The following is a 17,229-nucleotide window of genomic DNA, read 5'->3' as shown; positions in this document are numbered from 1 at the left end:
TGGCTTCAAGTACATTTACATAAAACTGTGAAAATATTTTATTCTTTCTATTGAAATGTAACTTGGTAGATTTGAATTTATAAAAAGAGTACCTAGGTTTTCCTAAAGCAAAAACTAAAAAAAAAAAACCCTTCAAAAATCATTTGCAAAATCTTGCTCAGTCATAATGTTCTAAATCTGGATTCATGTCAGGAAAGGTGAATTAACAGAGTGATATGACTTTGTTTTACATTTCTGCATGCTATGAACTTCTGTATTTGTTAATGCTTTTTTAATGCTGCATCTGTGCAATCAATTATATCTCCCAGTGTGATATTACATAGAAATGTGATACCACCATGTAGAAAGAAAAATAAAGACAGAAATAGATACCTGATACAAAAAAATACATATTATGTATATAGTTTTTATTTTCTCACAGATACCAGCATTGGTCACAGCAGCATACAATGTATACTACTGAGTAAAAGGGGAAAGAAATGGGCTTGCAAACTCAAAGGCAAGTGCTGTATCAGAATTTGTATCCATACAGGAGATGTTTTCTTGGGGTGGAAAGCTTAATTGCTGAAATGAAATTCAGAAGAGGTCCTTAACTCATGTTAACTCAGCCCTACTGAAGCCCTGTCCTTGTGTTAGTGCTAAGCCAAAATCATGCCAGGAGCTGCGCTGGTGACTTAATGGTGTGGAGGGTCCCTTGACAGTTCTCAGGCTTGTGCCCAGACCCTGGCCAGTGCCCCGCGTTGACACACCGTGAAACTCAGTCCCATCCCACTACACCAAAAAAGTCAATGTGGTCTCTCCAGTGAGAGTTAGACTTGGCCTTAGGCAGATAATTTATTAACATTCAGGAAATGACAACATAAGCAAAAATAACCCCAAAGAAAAACAAAAAAATATAAACTTGAAAATGAAACATATGCTTGCAGATTCATTGCAAAAGCAAACTGAAGCAGAAGTTGCTAATACGGTTTTAGTACTTTGTGAAGATGCCAGCTGGATGGATGATAATTTTTCTACCCCAGCAGGGCATCAAAGCTTTTATAAAATCATTCTTTTCACACGTATTAGCACTTAGCTTATTAAAACAGATGATACTTTTTTTTTTTTTTTTTTGTAAAGATGCCTGGGAGTGTCTGGAAATATAAAATCTGAGAGTTAAGTCTTATTTTGACCATCCAGTCTAACAAACAACAAACACTGACATGACATACCATGGCTGAGAGTCTATGTTATGGGACCTTCTGTGACTGCCACAACTGTAGTGTCACAGTAAAGGCTGTGAATTGCTGTTATGAAAACATTTGCTGTAACTTGCATAATTAAATGAAACTGCCAGGAAAGCTTTCTAAAATACTTAGGAGATGACACAAATAAATACATTTCAAAGTCTATATTACGTTCCAGCATTAGTTTTGTAATAAATTCCATTTCACAGTGCTAGAGAGGACTTCTTTTCCTGTTCAAATTCCTATATAATTGTGACTGAGATAATTGTCATGTTAACTGATCCAAGCTTATATTTAAATAGCTTTATTTTACATATATTTTACATGTGTAGTGCTTTAATTTTATACAGAAGGTACTATTTCAGCTGCCTACAGCTTCTCCTTCAGGCAATTAAGAAAAGGACATACTAGACATAAATTAGTAGTCATAACTTGAATGAACTGAAATGTGATCATTTCTAACAAAAAGGTGAGAAGTCAGGGCAAAGGAATGAATGGAAGAAGGCTGCAGAAGCTATTATCAAGGCTGAGGAAAATTACTGTGTGCACCTTGACGATGAGGATTACTCTGAACTTGCAGAAGTCAGATTAGAACTTTGAAAATGAGTTTGAAAATTCAATAAATGTTTATAAATGTCAGCTTTAAGAAATCAGAAGTCTTGAACTGGAAATCCATAAAACAACATTCTAAAAGTCATTCCACAGAAGTACCAATCAAACCCACAGATGTACCCGGCATCTGTGTACTCTTTCTGTACACAAGCAAGCAGTGATATGTAAAACTTCAGAATTTAGGGAAATTCGGTCTGCACAAACCACACCAATACAATTCTCTCCATTAACAAATTAAAAATCAAAAGATGGAATATAATTGGACTACTCACGGTAGAAAAATTACTATTTCAAATTATAATATTCTACTGATTTTATTTCTGTCTTCTAGCACTTAAAAGTTTAAAGCAGAAAATATTTAAAGAAAGGCCACCCTTGACACCTGAAGCTTGTAAATAATGAGCAAAAGAAAAAAATTATCAACAGAGAAGAATATCTAAACAGCTTGCTGAACACCATCAAAGTCCAGCTTATCCCTTCTGATATAGTAGTGATACCAGCAAACTTTGCAAGGCTAGTTACTTACATCAAATAACTTCTCTATGTACATTTCCTCATTGACCTTTTCTCGAAGGATATCCTGGTTTTGCCGAACAAACATAATGTAGGTGTCTGCTAGATCCATTCCTGGTTTCTGTGAAGACAAAAAGTAAGGGGAGAAAGTAATGGGAAGGGAAGGACAAACCCCTTAGCAACTGAGACTTAAAAGAAGTTAAACATAATGAGAACAAATGTTACAATGTTCATACACGTACAAACTGTATTAACAGAATCTGCTGTGAATTTTGTTAGTTAATACGTTCATGAGGTTTCACTATCAATGTAGTTCTACATGTTTTAATTTATGAATGCTCTGAGTCATAAATCTACACTGCCATATGCAGTTGCATGAAGTCTTGGCTCTGGCAACATCAATGGCCAACTCGGACATATTCCCCTTTTTTTGATAGCACGGCTTTCATAGATAGCGACTTCAGCCTGAGTGTGGAGATCCAAATCCTGTTATAACATTCAGAAAATGCTTTCAAAAGCATTCAGTTTCCTATTTCAATCCTGCCTAAGATTTCTTCTAATTTACTTCCAACGTACAGCTGAATTTTGTGTTTGAGGTTAGCTTCAAATAACTATAATTTAAACTAAGCTCAAGCTCATCCATGAGAGCAGTGGCATAAAAAGGCTGTTTTGAGTGTAGTCCTGGACACATATTTTGCAAACTGTTGTTGCACTGCTGCAGTCAGCCCAGAGGACAGCTGGGGGAGGAGCAAGGACCAAAATTTTTCACTTCTTTTTCCAATATATGTCTGTATGAATAGCAGAGCAGGCAAAATTTTTTATACCACACCCCCAAACATGAGCCAGGCTAGGATATGTTGTGTGTGTGTGATACTACAGCTGTACAGGCACAGTGATGGCTGAAACTGCTCTCTCCTCTGAATCTCTCCAGAATCCAAATGCGATTTCTGGATCTCAGTCGTGAAAAGTTGTTCCATAATAACACTCCTAACAGCCTGCAACTTGCCCTTTACTGGCAGTGCATGCAGAGTTGGTAAGGAGATCACTTTTTTCTAAAAGGAGGCAAGAATGCACACAGGCACTTTGGGAAGTCTCCAGCAAATGCCTTCTGTGTGAGCAAGCTTGTAAAAATATTACTGACTCCCAAACAACAGCTTACAATGTTCCTGACATGCAAAAGAATGCTAAGTTTTTTAATACTTTATAGTAAGCCTTAACATGGGCCTTAAAATTTATAAAGGATCCAGATTTTGCTAAGACTCCACACAGAATAACTAATAATTCTAGGGAAGGGGGCCAAAAGCAGTTATACCTAGCCCTTGAATTTCCAAGCATAAGACATATCTATTTCTCAGAAACTGTTATTATCTGAAAATATGATATGAACAACACTGTAAAATATTTAGCATATTTTAAAAGTCTGTATGCATGAACATGCTCATGTGGTTAAAATATTAACACATCATTTTATATTAAGGCTTCCTTACTAGTCTGCAAGTAAATATTCAATTTTAAATTTTTCTTATTTCTTATTATCTTGTATGTAATATTTTGTAATGTATATGAACAGATCTGAGCACAAGAAGGAAGGAGAGGTGCAACATGTCCATACTTAAACTTGTCCAGAAACCGCTGTCATCCTATTACAGTAACAGGACGGCAGCACTCCTTCTTCAAAGCTGCAGTGAGTGAAACCTCTCGGTTTACGAGGTTCAACCTTTTTACCCTGAATTGACCACAGACACATAGAGGAATATGTCCCAAAATAAACAGATTTTCTTTTTCATTCATACATGTGCATATATGGCAGTTTCACTTTTTAAAAGTAACTGTTAAATGTGAAATGATGGCCAGCTTTAATACTTGTAGCATCTCAAAAACTCACAGTGAAAAACTGGAATATCTTCATTCATTTGGATTGGTCATTCCAGAGGCAATGAAAGCTCACTGCAAAAACTTATCCTGTCTATATATGCTTAGACGAAACTCTTAAGAGGAAAGTAGGACCACTGGTATTTACATCTGCATCACACACTTAACTCCTAAGCATAGAATAAAAAAATCTAAGACTTCAATAGGCAAAACATTTTCTGTTGGGAAACCTGATTGACAGAAATCAATAGATCTCCTTCATAAAAAAGGACCTTCACTAAAATGTGGTAGAAATGCTTTCATAGTAAGACAAATCACAAAGTGAAGCAGATTTAAAACAGAAAACTCCATATTTTACCTTAATATACTCATTTGTGATGGCACAAGATAATGCAGTCAGTGTTGAAACCTTATGTACTTTCTAAAATCTGATACACAATTTATAGGAATTGGACTAGAGTTAACTTGGAGAAATAATGGAAAAATATTTTGAAATCTCCAGAGATGGGTGAAGGAGATAATCTAGAAATGACAGGCTGATTATAGTTCTTGAAAATATACATTCAAATGTATTAATGAATCTTCCACTGAAGTCTAAAACCTAGTGGTTCTGCAATTAATAGAATATTTTCCTTTACTAAGTTCAATTAAAAAATCTTCATCTTGCAGACAGCCAAAGCAAGGAAAGTAACATCTCCCACCAGCATTAACTCCCTTATCTTTAAGATGTTTACCTAGTCTTGAATCTGTGACATATGGGAATTTCACACCTAGTGAATATATTTTCATGTAGCTTGTGGCACAGGAGTGTAATCATTAAAAGAATATACACAAGTAAGAGTAACTGCAACAGCTGGTGACATTTACCAATTAGAATTACAGTTCTTTAAAACACTCCATCCTTCTTAATGTGTGCAAGATAATTATCTTTGAAATTGCTGCGGAAAAAATTAATTTTCCTTTTAAACAGTGTCTGACTGCAGTAGAACTAAGTCTGGTTAAGGCAGATTATCAATACACAAATTGTCTGTTTTAAGCCTCACCAAAATCATTGAAGGTTAATCATCTTTGCTCATGATGGGCAAAGTACACATTAAACACTGAATGAACCAACAGTATATCAAATACTTCATTATCTCTTCATATTGTATGCATTGAATTTATTTGTTTTCTCTGAAGATTTGGAAGAAGAAAAGAAAGCTGTTATAAGTATCAAAATAGCTTAAATGCTGTATGTTTAATGTTTTAACTTTTTTTTAATAGGGATTATGTATTATTTGGAAACCTTTGATTATACTATCCTCTATTGATCTGCTTTAAATTATTAAGCATCAGAAAAAACTCAAGTTAATACAAAACTAAACAAACAACTAAGAATTTTCATGTACCTTAGAAGACAAACAAATAGAAACTAAGATGTATTTTAAATAACTGTCACAGGGGGCATTTAATTGAAAAGACTAAAGCATTCCAGTCTCCACACCCATACTCAAAAAAAAAAAAAAAACCCACACCAAAAAACAAAAACCAAAACAAACCCCAAAAAACCATCTCTGAGTCTCTGGCAGAACATCTGCTGAAGTTAATGAGAGTTATTTGCACATCTTTGGGAGAAAAATTTAACCTGGTATGTTATCCAGGTAAGTATAAAAAAATATTGTCTGAAAGTTTCCTCAAGAAAAAAGGTGGGTTTTTAAATGAGAGATAGAAGTTATTATAAGTTTGTTTTATCCAGAACAGCAGACAAGCTGTTTTGCCTATCTGAAAATGAAAGAGAACCAGACAAAGAGATGAATAGAGAAACTGGAAACACAAAGACATCAAATAAAATACCAGGAAATTAAGAGTTGTAAATAGGGTTACTTTGTCGCTGGTTACACAAGTAACTGAATACACTGGCGAGTGAATGAGTTTAAACAAGGGTGTAGGCTTCAGCACATTCTTTTTTCGGGTTAATCACTAGTTAACCTGGCAAGATGAACATGCTGTTTGGAGAAAAAAAAAATTAAAAATCCTTGTTAATTATATACTGCAAGTGCTCTTACTTCCTGCTGCTGCACCTAATCCCACAGGTGCAGGTTGTCTCTTACTATTCACTGGGAGGTGGGTCCTGACTGCCAGGCACTTTTTCATAGCAATAAATTCAGATAAAGAAGAAGCAGCCTATTTTCCCCCATTTGAACAGGAAAACAATATCATAGTGTCAATTTAACACAGAGCCAAATGTTAAAATACATTATTTCAGTTTCCAAGATGTTGTGGAAGCTGTTTTATGATTGACATGCATGGCTCCCACTGGCAATATTTGCCTGAAGCACCTAGTGAAAAGTAATGTTGCATTGCCTTAATTTCAAGGCATTCAAATATTTTGCTGCTGAAAGATTGCAGCAGGTTTAATGCTGCCCCTAATATTAGGCATTTTACTACAGGCAAGGTGCACCTGAATTTCTGAACAGGATTTTGCAATGCAACAGTTTGGCATAAATCTCAGTGAAAATCATGTACATTTGTAATACTTGAGTTATGTTTATTCTCACTTTGGCATTTGTCACAGAACATTTTTTAGCGCCAGAGAGTTTTAAATGAACTTATATTACCAAAACCCAAGAAACCAGTCTCAATCCACTACACTAGTTTTACCAAGTTGCTATCCTGCCAAAGCATTAATGTTTCCAAGAAGAGAACAGAAGCTAGAGACTAACTATACAATAACAAAATTCATCCAGTTTTGTGTTTGCTCTCCTCTCCACCTCTTTCCCCTCCCTTGCATCCTGGAGGGAGTCATTTTAACTACAGCATGGTTGTAACAATGCAATGAAAAGGAGTGATGAGCTGGAGGGGGCTATTGTGAGGAACACAGGAGCTCCTTATTCAGTGTCCACCACTAAATGAAAGAGCATATTGGAAAATTTTACTGCCTGAAAGTTCTCTAAATACTGCAAGGCTCACCACTTGAGCTTTGGAATTACAAAATTAAACTATCATTAAAATACTTTTGGAATAAAAAACTACTTGTATCCATGGCTAGATCATCATCCCCATCATTTCTTACAAAATGAAATGCATAAGCCAGGCAGGAAGGTGCACCATTTGCATAATCAGTCTATCATAAAGGTAACATTTTAATTTCACATGAAATTAAAGAAAGAAACTGTTTTGTTTAAATGAAAAAATGCAATACATTTTCTCTCTCCTGAAAACATCTTCTTGCTGAAAAGAAACAGCAACTTTGGCAAGCAGGAAATGTGTGTATTTGAGAAGTGTCATGGAAAATTTAAACTGTGATTCTGCAAGTATTTACACATACACACATAGTTTCATTGCATTCATGGGGCAACACGTGTAAATGTCTGCACCAGGATTTTGATACTTAGTGCAAAAGGTCTTCAAACCACTGCAGCCCCTATGACAAAATTTGGTATTGAAATATGCTTTTTTTTTGCTCCATAAAGTTATATTTTACTATGCTATTTTAGCTTTCCTACTGATTAGTAGTCACCCTTCTGATTGCCATTTAAGAGGTATCTCAAAAATACTGCTGACTTAAAAGAGATGCCGCAGGGCTTTCCCTGCAGTTCTACAATAGCTTGTTTTCACAGATTGGAAAACAGAAGGGCCAGATCCCAGGTCTGGCTATACAGAGGAGGAGGATGCCAGGAGAAGCCTTAAGCATAAGGATAATACCCCTTCTGTGGTCTTTTTTTTTTTTTTTTTTAAATAGAGTTCTACAAGAAAATCCATCTAAAAAATGACTAGCACTGTATGGCCACACCTGAATAAACACTTATTTACCTCAAAAAGTTTTTTGCTTCCTAAAATCAGCTAAATGAGGCCATGCAGTACAAGTGTGATATTTGAAAATGAAGGTATCTGGAAGGTCCCCATGTGTATCTGCCTGGTAGGAGGCCGAGATCCTTCATTGGCCTCTACAAGACCCCATAAGTCAAATGCTGGCACATGTGTGAGGCCCCTTTTCATACCTTTGATCCCCACATAAAGGCAAGAGTGGAGCGAGAGGGCTGGCATTGTGCGAGCTGTGCACTGCTGTCAGCCCTGGCTCCTTCAAATGGCCTCCCTGCTCTTGCTATGACAGGTGGCCCATATGAAGAGAGGGAGGATTAGGTTCCTTCTGCGTCCTCTAAGTAACTGGCATAGATTACTAGCTCCTACAAAGGGATTAAAACATACCTTTCTGAACAAAAAGCAGTATATACATGAGCATGTAACTGGATGCTCAATTTGTATGAGTAATTGCTCTGGTTGTATTTGTCAATGCAGCAAATGTGTGTAGAAATGACCAGCTAATGACACAATTATTTGTATGCAAAACTGACTTACATGATGAGAAATCGAACACAATGAAATTATCTACATGATTAAGGAATAATAATCATTTGAGATTAACAACATACCTTTTTAACCTCAATTTTACTGCGTTCTTTCCCTATTCTCATTAATTAACTTGCTTTGTGAACAGAATATTAAAAAAGAAAAGGGAAAATGTTAGGTTGTACTTCTACATCTCCTATCGATTGCTTGGACTTTAAGAGAAACTAACAAAGGATTATAGTGGATTTGGATGAGTTGCGTATTCAAATCAGCTTCTGCATACCCAGTTACCAAAATATAGCATTAAAAAGAGAACCAATGTCATCCTTCATGCACTACTTGTTACACTTGTGTTTTTTTCCTCCAAACATTTGGTTTCTTCCACCTGCACAGCAGTTGCATTTCTTTTCCACTGCAGAGCCTTGCGTATTGTGACAATATGGAGAGCATAACAGCAATTAGATTTTTTCATTATTATTTTTAGGAAATCACAAGACGTCATTGTTATTCTTCCTAGTCTGGGTAATTTTGCACTATTGCTATTATTTCTGTCAGGGTTTCAGTTACCAACACATATGTAGTGTCAATATAGCCCTAAGTGCACAGCTGGGGAAAGCAATGAGAGCTCCTTGGGACTTCAAATGTCCCACTTCTTGAAGGACATTCTGCAAAATTGAGGCTTATGATGCATGTTTTCTTAAACAGTTAAAAAACCCCACAAAACCACTTTTTTTTTCTCCTCTTGGATGTAATTAATCATAATTCTCTAGCAAGATGAATTAACAGAAGGGCAGACAGAAAGTAGTAGGTAGCATTTTTACTAACCTATCTGCCAAATGAACCACAACTCTGTGTCTATCTTTCCAACCCTGGTCCTGAGAAATTGAGGGATGCTGTCTAGGGAGTGTGCACCTTCATGTCCAACTATTTATTGTCTAAGCCCTCTCTTAATACAAATGGAATTAACCATTTCCTCAAAATGATCAAAAATCATCTAGGAATGTCTTCCTTCCTTTTGAATAATTTACTATTTTTATTTACTTTTATTTAACTTTTTTATCCCCTTTACCTCTTATCCCCTCTCTAAAACATTTTGCTCAGTACTACCTTGACTTTCTTCTTATATCTTTTTTTGCCTAGCTAGCTTCTTTTTATTTCACTACAAACCAGCATATTTTCCACTATTTTCCAAATCCTGGTATTCAAAAATCAAAAACTCTGTCAAATCCACACACTCAAACAACCCCCCAACCCCCCTGTCCCCCTCCTTCTTCCCTAGATGCACCAAGTGATCCCACTCAGATGGAAGTGGGGCACAGGGACAGAATGCCATTGTCTAACACACTGCAAGTCTGCACATATTTGCAACTACATCAAAAGAAAGTGACTGTGGTCACTTTAAAGTAACTTTCACACACGCAGCCATATGGTTAGGAAGGACAAGAAGAAATTTTGCAACATATCAGATTAAAATAAAACCACGAGGCATTCAATTAGCTTCAGTGCAGGCTTCCTAGGTCACTGTCACACTACCAAGAGCTCAATGTACATTCCTCTCCCACTCCACTTCTCACTTCAGCCGTGAGCCAGGTGACGACCTTGTGATGTGACAACTTACGGCTGGAATTTTTAACTTTGACATCTGGTGATTTTAGGCCCTATTCAGACTGGACAGCTGCTGTCAGCTGTGACAGTAAGGGCTCCTGGCCTTGGCTACATCGTCACAACAAAGGAATGTGAGGAAGCAAAAGCAATGCCCATCCTATGCAAATCTTTCAATCCAGGTAAAAAGACCTCTAGAATTTGGAAAATCTTTGTCTGGTCAGATCCACAGCTTCTCTGAAGCACAGTTCACGTTTGTAGTTTACAGCTGTGGAACTACAGCTCAGTTTAAATGCTTGGCTTTGTGGGAAAGCTGGGAAGTGAAGACGAAATAATGCAAGGATCTTGATAACCTGTCAGTAATATGGTCCTTTCTCCAAGCCAAGCACCACCATTCATGTGGTGAATGTGAGAAGGGCAGTGGGGCTCCAGCAATCATCTACCCATCCACATCCCTCTCTCTGGAAGAGTGAGTGCATCCCTGTGTGACCTGATTTGCAATACTTCCCAGGTATTTTGAGTCTCATTTTTATTGTGAACTTCAACATCAATGCATCCAGGCAGTGGTAAAACACTTTGATGTCTCATCCTCATAGATAAGTAATTTGGAGAGTTTTCCACGTTACCTGAAAGCCAATGAATTTCTAGTTTGTCCACTAATGTTTTTTAGGCCTTTGGGTCTTAACTGCCTCAACAATGATCTTTTGTGGCAGCTACACAGCACAATATATTAACAAAAGGTAAACTAAATTAACTGGATTTGATACGAGGTTATTCCTTTGAATGAAAGACAGCCCACTTTTTTCTTTTTTATAAAGCAAAAGAGCACTTAAAAAGCTACAAAAACCCCAGGCAACAAAATAAGAAAGTCTGAAAACATCATCTGAAAAGAACAGAAATGTTATAATTTATCTTATGAATAAAACAAATAAAAAGACAGCAAAATAACAAGTTCCAGAAACAGAGATTTTTCCTTTTATTTAACACGCATGGATTGAAAAAAAATTCATTCAACCTTGCATTTTTCAGGATAGACCTGCTGAAGGTTTTTCTGGCCGCCACACAGTTTAGCATATCTGGCATTCATCTATATTTTAATTTAATATTTTTCATTTAAATAATAATTGTCATTCTGTAATAATTGTAGTCCTTTTTTGCTGTGTTGGAAAATAAGGTTTTCTTAGAACTGCTTTAAAAGGGATGAGAATGCAGACTTATGAGAGAACAAGGGATACTGAAAGTGAAAATGACAATATTACATAACTTTGCTCATTTAAAGAGAAGATATTCTAGTCTCATACTCTAATAAAAATATTTTAACCTTTTGCCTTTATTTATAAAAGAACTCCAACAGTTGCTCCTTTCTTTTTTACTTATAGCACACAAACATTGCACAACCAATAGTAAATCAAATGGAGACTGAGCAAGCAAGGTGTTAAATAAGCAGACCTGAGTCCTGAAGTAAGAAATCAAGAAAAAATGGATATTCAAGTATGATGCTTTGTTGCTTGTTGCTTATACTACACATTCAGTTTATCCAAATTATCAGAAAGACCCCCACAAAGAGTACCAAAGTTACAATCCTCACTCTTCCACAACTGAAAAAGTGCATTGAGAATAACCTTTCCACAGTTTGCTTAGAGAGTTACTTATTGCACAAGGGAAATGAAACTTCCTCTCAGGGTTGTAGTGGCTGTTTAAATACTCCACGTAAAGCTGTAATGAATCTCTGTAGGAAAGCAAAATGTCAACAATAAAAAATGTGAGCTAAAGCCCCCCTAATTTCTGAATTACTATGAACAATAGAATAAATAAATCTAAAAGGGTTATACTTACGGGAACATCAACATATTTGGCAGCTGCTTTTACCTTTAGAAAATTAAGCATAAAAAACACAGTAAGTACTTATTACTACAAATTGCACACAATTTCAGAATTATGCACAGAAAGAAGAGCAGAACCTATGAGAATCCAAACACTTACAGTGAATGAAACTAATGATGAGAAGAAAGTACCTTCATCATATCTTGACAATTTAGACAGCACACCTTCTAACACTGAAACAACCTGGAGGAAAAGCACAGAGAAAAATCTAAATGCACAGTGCGAAAATTAAATATTTGGAATGAGACTGTGAATTTTTCTTCCTCATATTTGTCTTGATGAGCAGGGCAACATGAACAGTAAATCTGATCATTTTCTCCATCTCACAAAGTCCTGAAATCAAGGATAGCCTTCTTTCTGCAGCTTCACTTCTTGATCTAACAGATAGAAACTGCTGAACCACCGCAGAAACAGAAACCCAACCCAAAGTTTATCCTGAGGTGGGCCTACTTCAAACACAACACTGCTGCCTCTAGAATGTGGTTAATAGAGCAGTGTCTGTACCCAGCATGCATTTTGGGTAGAAATCACATGTTATTTTCTAGGACCACAGCTTCGAAGATGGTGGAGCACAAGTGCTAAAGGTGGTGACTATGATACCATGTTTCTCTTCTCTTTGCTATTAAATAGAAAACCAGCTCTGATTTCACCTGAAAGTGTAGTAGCACTGGTTTTCTGACAGCAGCATGAGCTGTTGAGCTGCTACTCCATGGCCAAGAAGGAAGCAAGAAAATGTAGGCCCAAAGTCTCTGGTATAATGTGGCTTCTCTCCCCTGGACTTTCACCTGTTATCGTCTGAGTAGCGTGACTCCTCATAAGAGGTGTGAATAGGTGTTTTTGACAAAATTTTGTTTTGACAAAAAACCCCAAACTTATGAATTGCATTAATTACAGCTTTAATGTTTAAACTCCCCCAAGTTTGCCTTAAAGCAATCAAATTCCTTTTTCATGTCCCTTTGTGATGTTGTTGCTCAAGTAATTCACAGTATGAAACATAAAATATCTGTCAGCCATTGTATTCATGCACATTTATTTTACACATATAAATTGCTTTCCAGTTTTTATATAAAGATTGTTTTAAAAGCCATTCCTTGCTCCCAACACAGTCATTCCTGCAACCAAGAGTATCATTTTATGAGTGCGAGGACAGAACAAAATTCCATCTGGCAAGCTGTTAATGGGCCCTGTAACAGTGTCACAACAGTGTCACCTCCAGAGGAATTGAGATCATCACTTTACAATAAGCCCTGCTCTTAACAGTTCAAGGAGCAGGAGCAAGTGCAAACCTACATTTGTCATTTATCAATCTAACCTGTCATATTTACAGTGATTAATTAAGACACCGGCACATAGGTGCCAATCAAAGAATAAATCCACATCATGAGAGAGAGTGGCAGTTGTTTCTGCACCTGCTTTATTACACCAAATACCAGCTTTCTGCTTTGCAGTTGCATGCCTGTGAGAAGCTGCTGTTCATACTTTAACTCATTTTATCTGATTGACAAGGTTTCTTTCTGCAGAAAAATGTTCAACTTTATTGTGCAAAGATTGGCTAAGGAAAAGGCTGATTTCATAAACAACATGGTGTCCTCGGTGCCAACATACAAATCCAATACAAGTGGGACACAAAATAACAGAGAGCAAAACATTTCAGTGTCAAGGATGTCTGTTTAAACAAAAGGCTTAGTTATGTAGCTGGAAACTTGTTTTCTGAGATGTCAGTGTACGGACTTGTGAAACTCTAAAAGCATTTCTGCACATAGCTCACATTCTATGAATTGGTTACCCTGAGACACACTGTGCTTTGTTCACTGCTTTGTGCTATCCCTGTGATTTCTTGAATGCTTTAGACTGATGCGTCTTGTATAAAAACTGCCCAGTACAGTTCTTAACAAGTAAAAACCCATTGTAAGAAAAGTATTATTTTCAGTTTCATAAGTGACTTGCAGCTAAAAACATTTATTCCACTGAGACACAATAAAGAGGTAATAAATAGGTAAAGGCTGGACAATAATGAAAATATATTAGATGCAAAAGATGAATGCATATGGCTATCATGCACATTGATGTACATGTTTTTCTGGCCAAAACCAAGAGCTAAACCTCAGCCTTCCTTTGTACCCTCAGATGCTTTCTGCCTTGAAACAGAAGCAATCAGGATGCCACTGGTATTTCACATCTCAAGTGAGGAGACACTGGTTAAGCTTCCAGTGATCAGCCAATGACATGGAATATTTGCTTTCTGTTTTGAGATTTCAGCCTCTGGTATTACTGTGATTAATAATGTAGATCCCTCTGTATTGACAGCAGTTGTCTCTCTGGAATTTCTTGTACATACATCCAGAAGGAATATGACTATATTCTTCCTTTTTTATAATCTCCGATATTAAGAAAAAAAAATTCAAAAAGTTTAACCTTTTTGATGATTTTTTTTCTCATCAAATTCCCTTTTCTTTCTCTTCCTTTTCAATAACACTAAAACTAGAAGATTTTTTGGAAGCTATGACAGGCAATATGTAAAACTTGAAACTGTTGAGTTGAACTGCTTGCAATTATGTTTACATCAAGACTTCCCTTTAGATCCAAAATGTCTCCTTCTACACAGTTATCAATAAGTGGACACATTTATTTTAAACTTCTATAATGATTCTACAAAGCCTTCCTCTTCAACTGATAGGTGTCAATCTAAAAAGCAGATTCCCATCCCTCATCCCCCTCAGCAAGAAAAAAAAAGGCATGATGAAAATATGATCAGAGTCGTACTTTTTTTCATTAACTCACAAATTGTAAATATATGGCTTATCTATCCTACATTGAAAATCAGATATTTCTGGGTAGTTTGCAATGTATAGATAACAAAACTTCTTCTAAAATCTGCATTTTCTGTCATTATTTGCTGTGTCCTTCAAACTATTTGGGATGGAAACTTTTTTTTTTATATCAATCACTTAGGACTTTTATTGGAGTAGAGGTGCTACAGAAAGACAAGATATTCTATAAGTTTTCTTCACTTATTATCCAAGTCCTTATGTCAAAATATATTTTATATTATAAATTTAAAAGTCTAAAAATCAATTTCAAGAAACAACTTATAAAATATTTTTAATTAAATAGTCTATGGACCAAAATCTCATTAAAACGTTAAACTGAAACCTGGATATTGTCCACCTCTAAATATGAAATTTAAATACTGAATGATAGGAAGAAAGTTCTCATGTAAGAAATACAACAAAAAAATAACACATGGTATTACGTAAGACAATTTTGACAAAATTTAGTCCCACCAGTTCTACTAGCTGCTAGCAATTCCTGTCTATAACAGAAACACAGAGGGCAAACTCATCTCAATAGCAGGCTGCAAAGAAATTGTTTACTCAATTGTTATAAAATTTAATGTTGTAAATTCAGTATTATTTGCAGAAGATTATTTGCAGATTTACAAATCATGTTATCCCCCACAATTTTCCTGTGTATAGAAAAACTGTGTGATATTTGAATGCTTTTCCAAAGTTCTGCTGTATTATTTTCTGCTGTATTATAAAATAAAATGTAAATAGTTTTACCTTTGAAACAAGAAGTGAAATAATTTCTTTAACAGTTTCTTCAATCAAGTCATCTATTTTTGAGTGGTATTGTTGCTGTAATTCAAAAGATAAAAAAGCATTAGCATGTATATGAATACACACTTTTGTTGTAAGTCATAAATGGTGCAAAGCTGATAACCCTGCCAGATCAGATTTACTTAAAATTATAATTTTGAACATAAGAAGAACAAACCCTTGAAAATGATCTACCCAATCAACAGTTTCTTACATTCTGTGTTGAAAATTTTCCCATGTACACTGTTGAGTTAAGCAGCTAATGGGGTTATTATTTAGATGAATTGAGTTCTTATACTTATTCAGGCGAAGGAATGTGAAGGATAGTTTTTGTCTTCTCCTATATAATTAAGGTGGCCATGTATTTTTTTTCTAAAGGGTTGGTTTAGCTGGAGAAGCAAAAAGACTAGAATAAGATTTAATTAATACAGCATTTCATGTCTGACAACTCTCATTCATAAGTTATTTTAAATGTCCTCTAGAAATAAAATGAGCTCCAATTGTTCATCCTGAAAGAGCCTTTCTGTTAGCACTGTGAGGTTCAGTTTATACAAATCTTACAATATGCTCAAGCAAGGGCAAAATTAAAATTTCATCAACAAAGCAGAATAGATGGTAACAAATTAATAGGCCATAGAAGGCATAATAAAACAGACTTCATTCTCCATAGACTTTTTCTTCTGCTTTTTCATAAAGAAGGTGCCTTTAAGTAAATGCTTTCAAAATAAATCTGAAAGACTTTTAAGATAATCCTACCGAGCTCCCTTCTGAAATTACCAGGAACTAGGGATCCTATTCTGTCAAGGAGGCACATCAATTTAAACAGTAATTCTTCCTTTAGAAACATTTATCTGACAGCAAAGATTGTCCCCAATAGCCACTTCACAGAAAATGTGACTTGTAAAGACTAACCCTATCTTCCTAGTTCAAGGCTACTTGGAACAGCTAACAGCATAATGCTTGGAGTAAAAGTACTGAGGTCAGTGTAAACATTAGCCTAACTTAGCAGCTGCCAGCTGAATAGTTTTCAGAGTTCTATGTTTTAAAAGGCTATTTTTCATCTGTTTCAGAGTTGCCATACAAATCAAAACATTAATTCTGATCTGCTGAATATTTTTAGGAACAATTTTCTAAAAAGCACAGGTATTTAGCTTGGGTTTAAATTAAGAGAGAATAAAACTATGAGATGTGTTTGTCCACATATGCAAACACCAAATCTCAATTTTTGCTTTTAATTTCTTTTAAAGTTTAAAAGCACTTGAAAAATGTAAATACACAACTCAGATGAACAGCTGCGGTCACACTGGAACAGTAAAAGGGTGTATCAGAAATACATCAAAGAGCTTTCTACATTTTCAAATATATTATGTTCCAACCATTTTAATGTCTTGGCCTATAAAATATTGTCTTGATCTGCTAAGGGGTCTAATCACCCCTAACAGTGTATGACGTCTGTTGCTTACAAGTCTTCAGAAGGCAATGCTTTCTCACTCTCTGGAAACCATAAACAATTACTCTCCCACTGATGAATGTCAAAATTACATATACTCCTGTGATCCATAAAAAATCAGTTGTCTCTCCCAGAAAGTGTC

General features: G+C 35.7%; 1 protein-coding gene across 9 annotated transcripts in view; it reads right to left on the bottom strand.

The window, feature by feature from the left end:
• CADPS2 (calcium dependent secretion activator 2) overlaps positions 1–17,229 on the bottom strand; it is a 285,396-nt gene that overhangs the window by 18,887 nt on the left and 249,280 nt on the right. For 7 of the 9 annotated variants that reach the window (XM_066183008.1, XM_066183000.1, XM_066183001.1 and 4 more), the window contains 4 exons: positions 15,602–15,676; positions 12,138–12,221; positions 11,991–12,023; positions 2,365–2,472 (listed from right to left, as the gene is read on the bottom strand). In XM_066183008.1, the coding sequence (XP_066039105.1) occupies positions 2,365–2,472; positions 11,991–12,023; positions 12,138–12,221; positions 15,602–15,676 (300 nt within the window). Of the gene's footprint in view, positions 1–2,364; positions 2,473–11,134; positions 11,884–11,990; positions 12,024–12,137; positions 12,222–15,601; positions 15,677–17,229 lie in introns of those variants that run through there. The other 2 variants (XM_066183004.1, XR_010720761.1) reach the window with 2 other exon arrangements.

This window comes from Chamaea fasciata, unplaced genomic scaffold, assembly GCF_029207755.1.
Source record: "Chamaea fasciata isolate MVZ Bird 193981 ecotype frontalis unplaced genomic scaffold, bChaFas1.0.hap1 SCAF_5, whole genome shotgun sequence".
Taxonomy (NCBI): domain Eukaryota; kingdom Metazoa; phylum Chordata; class Aves; order Passeriformes; family Sylviidae; genus Chamaea; species Chamaea fasciata.
Note: the sequence above shows the minus strand (reverse complement) of the source record. Positions and strands in the feature narration are given on the sequence as shown.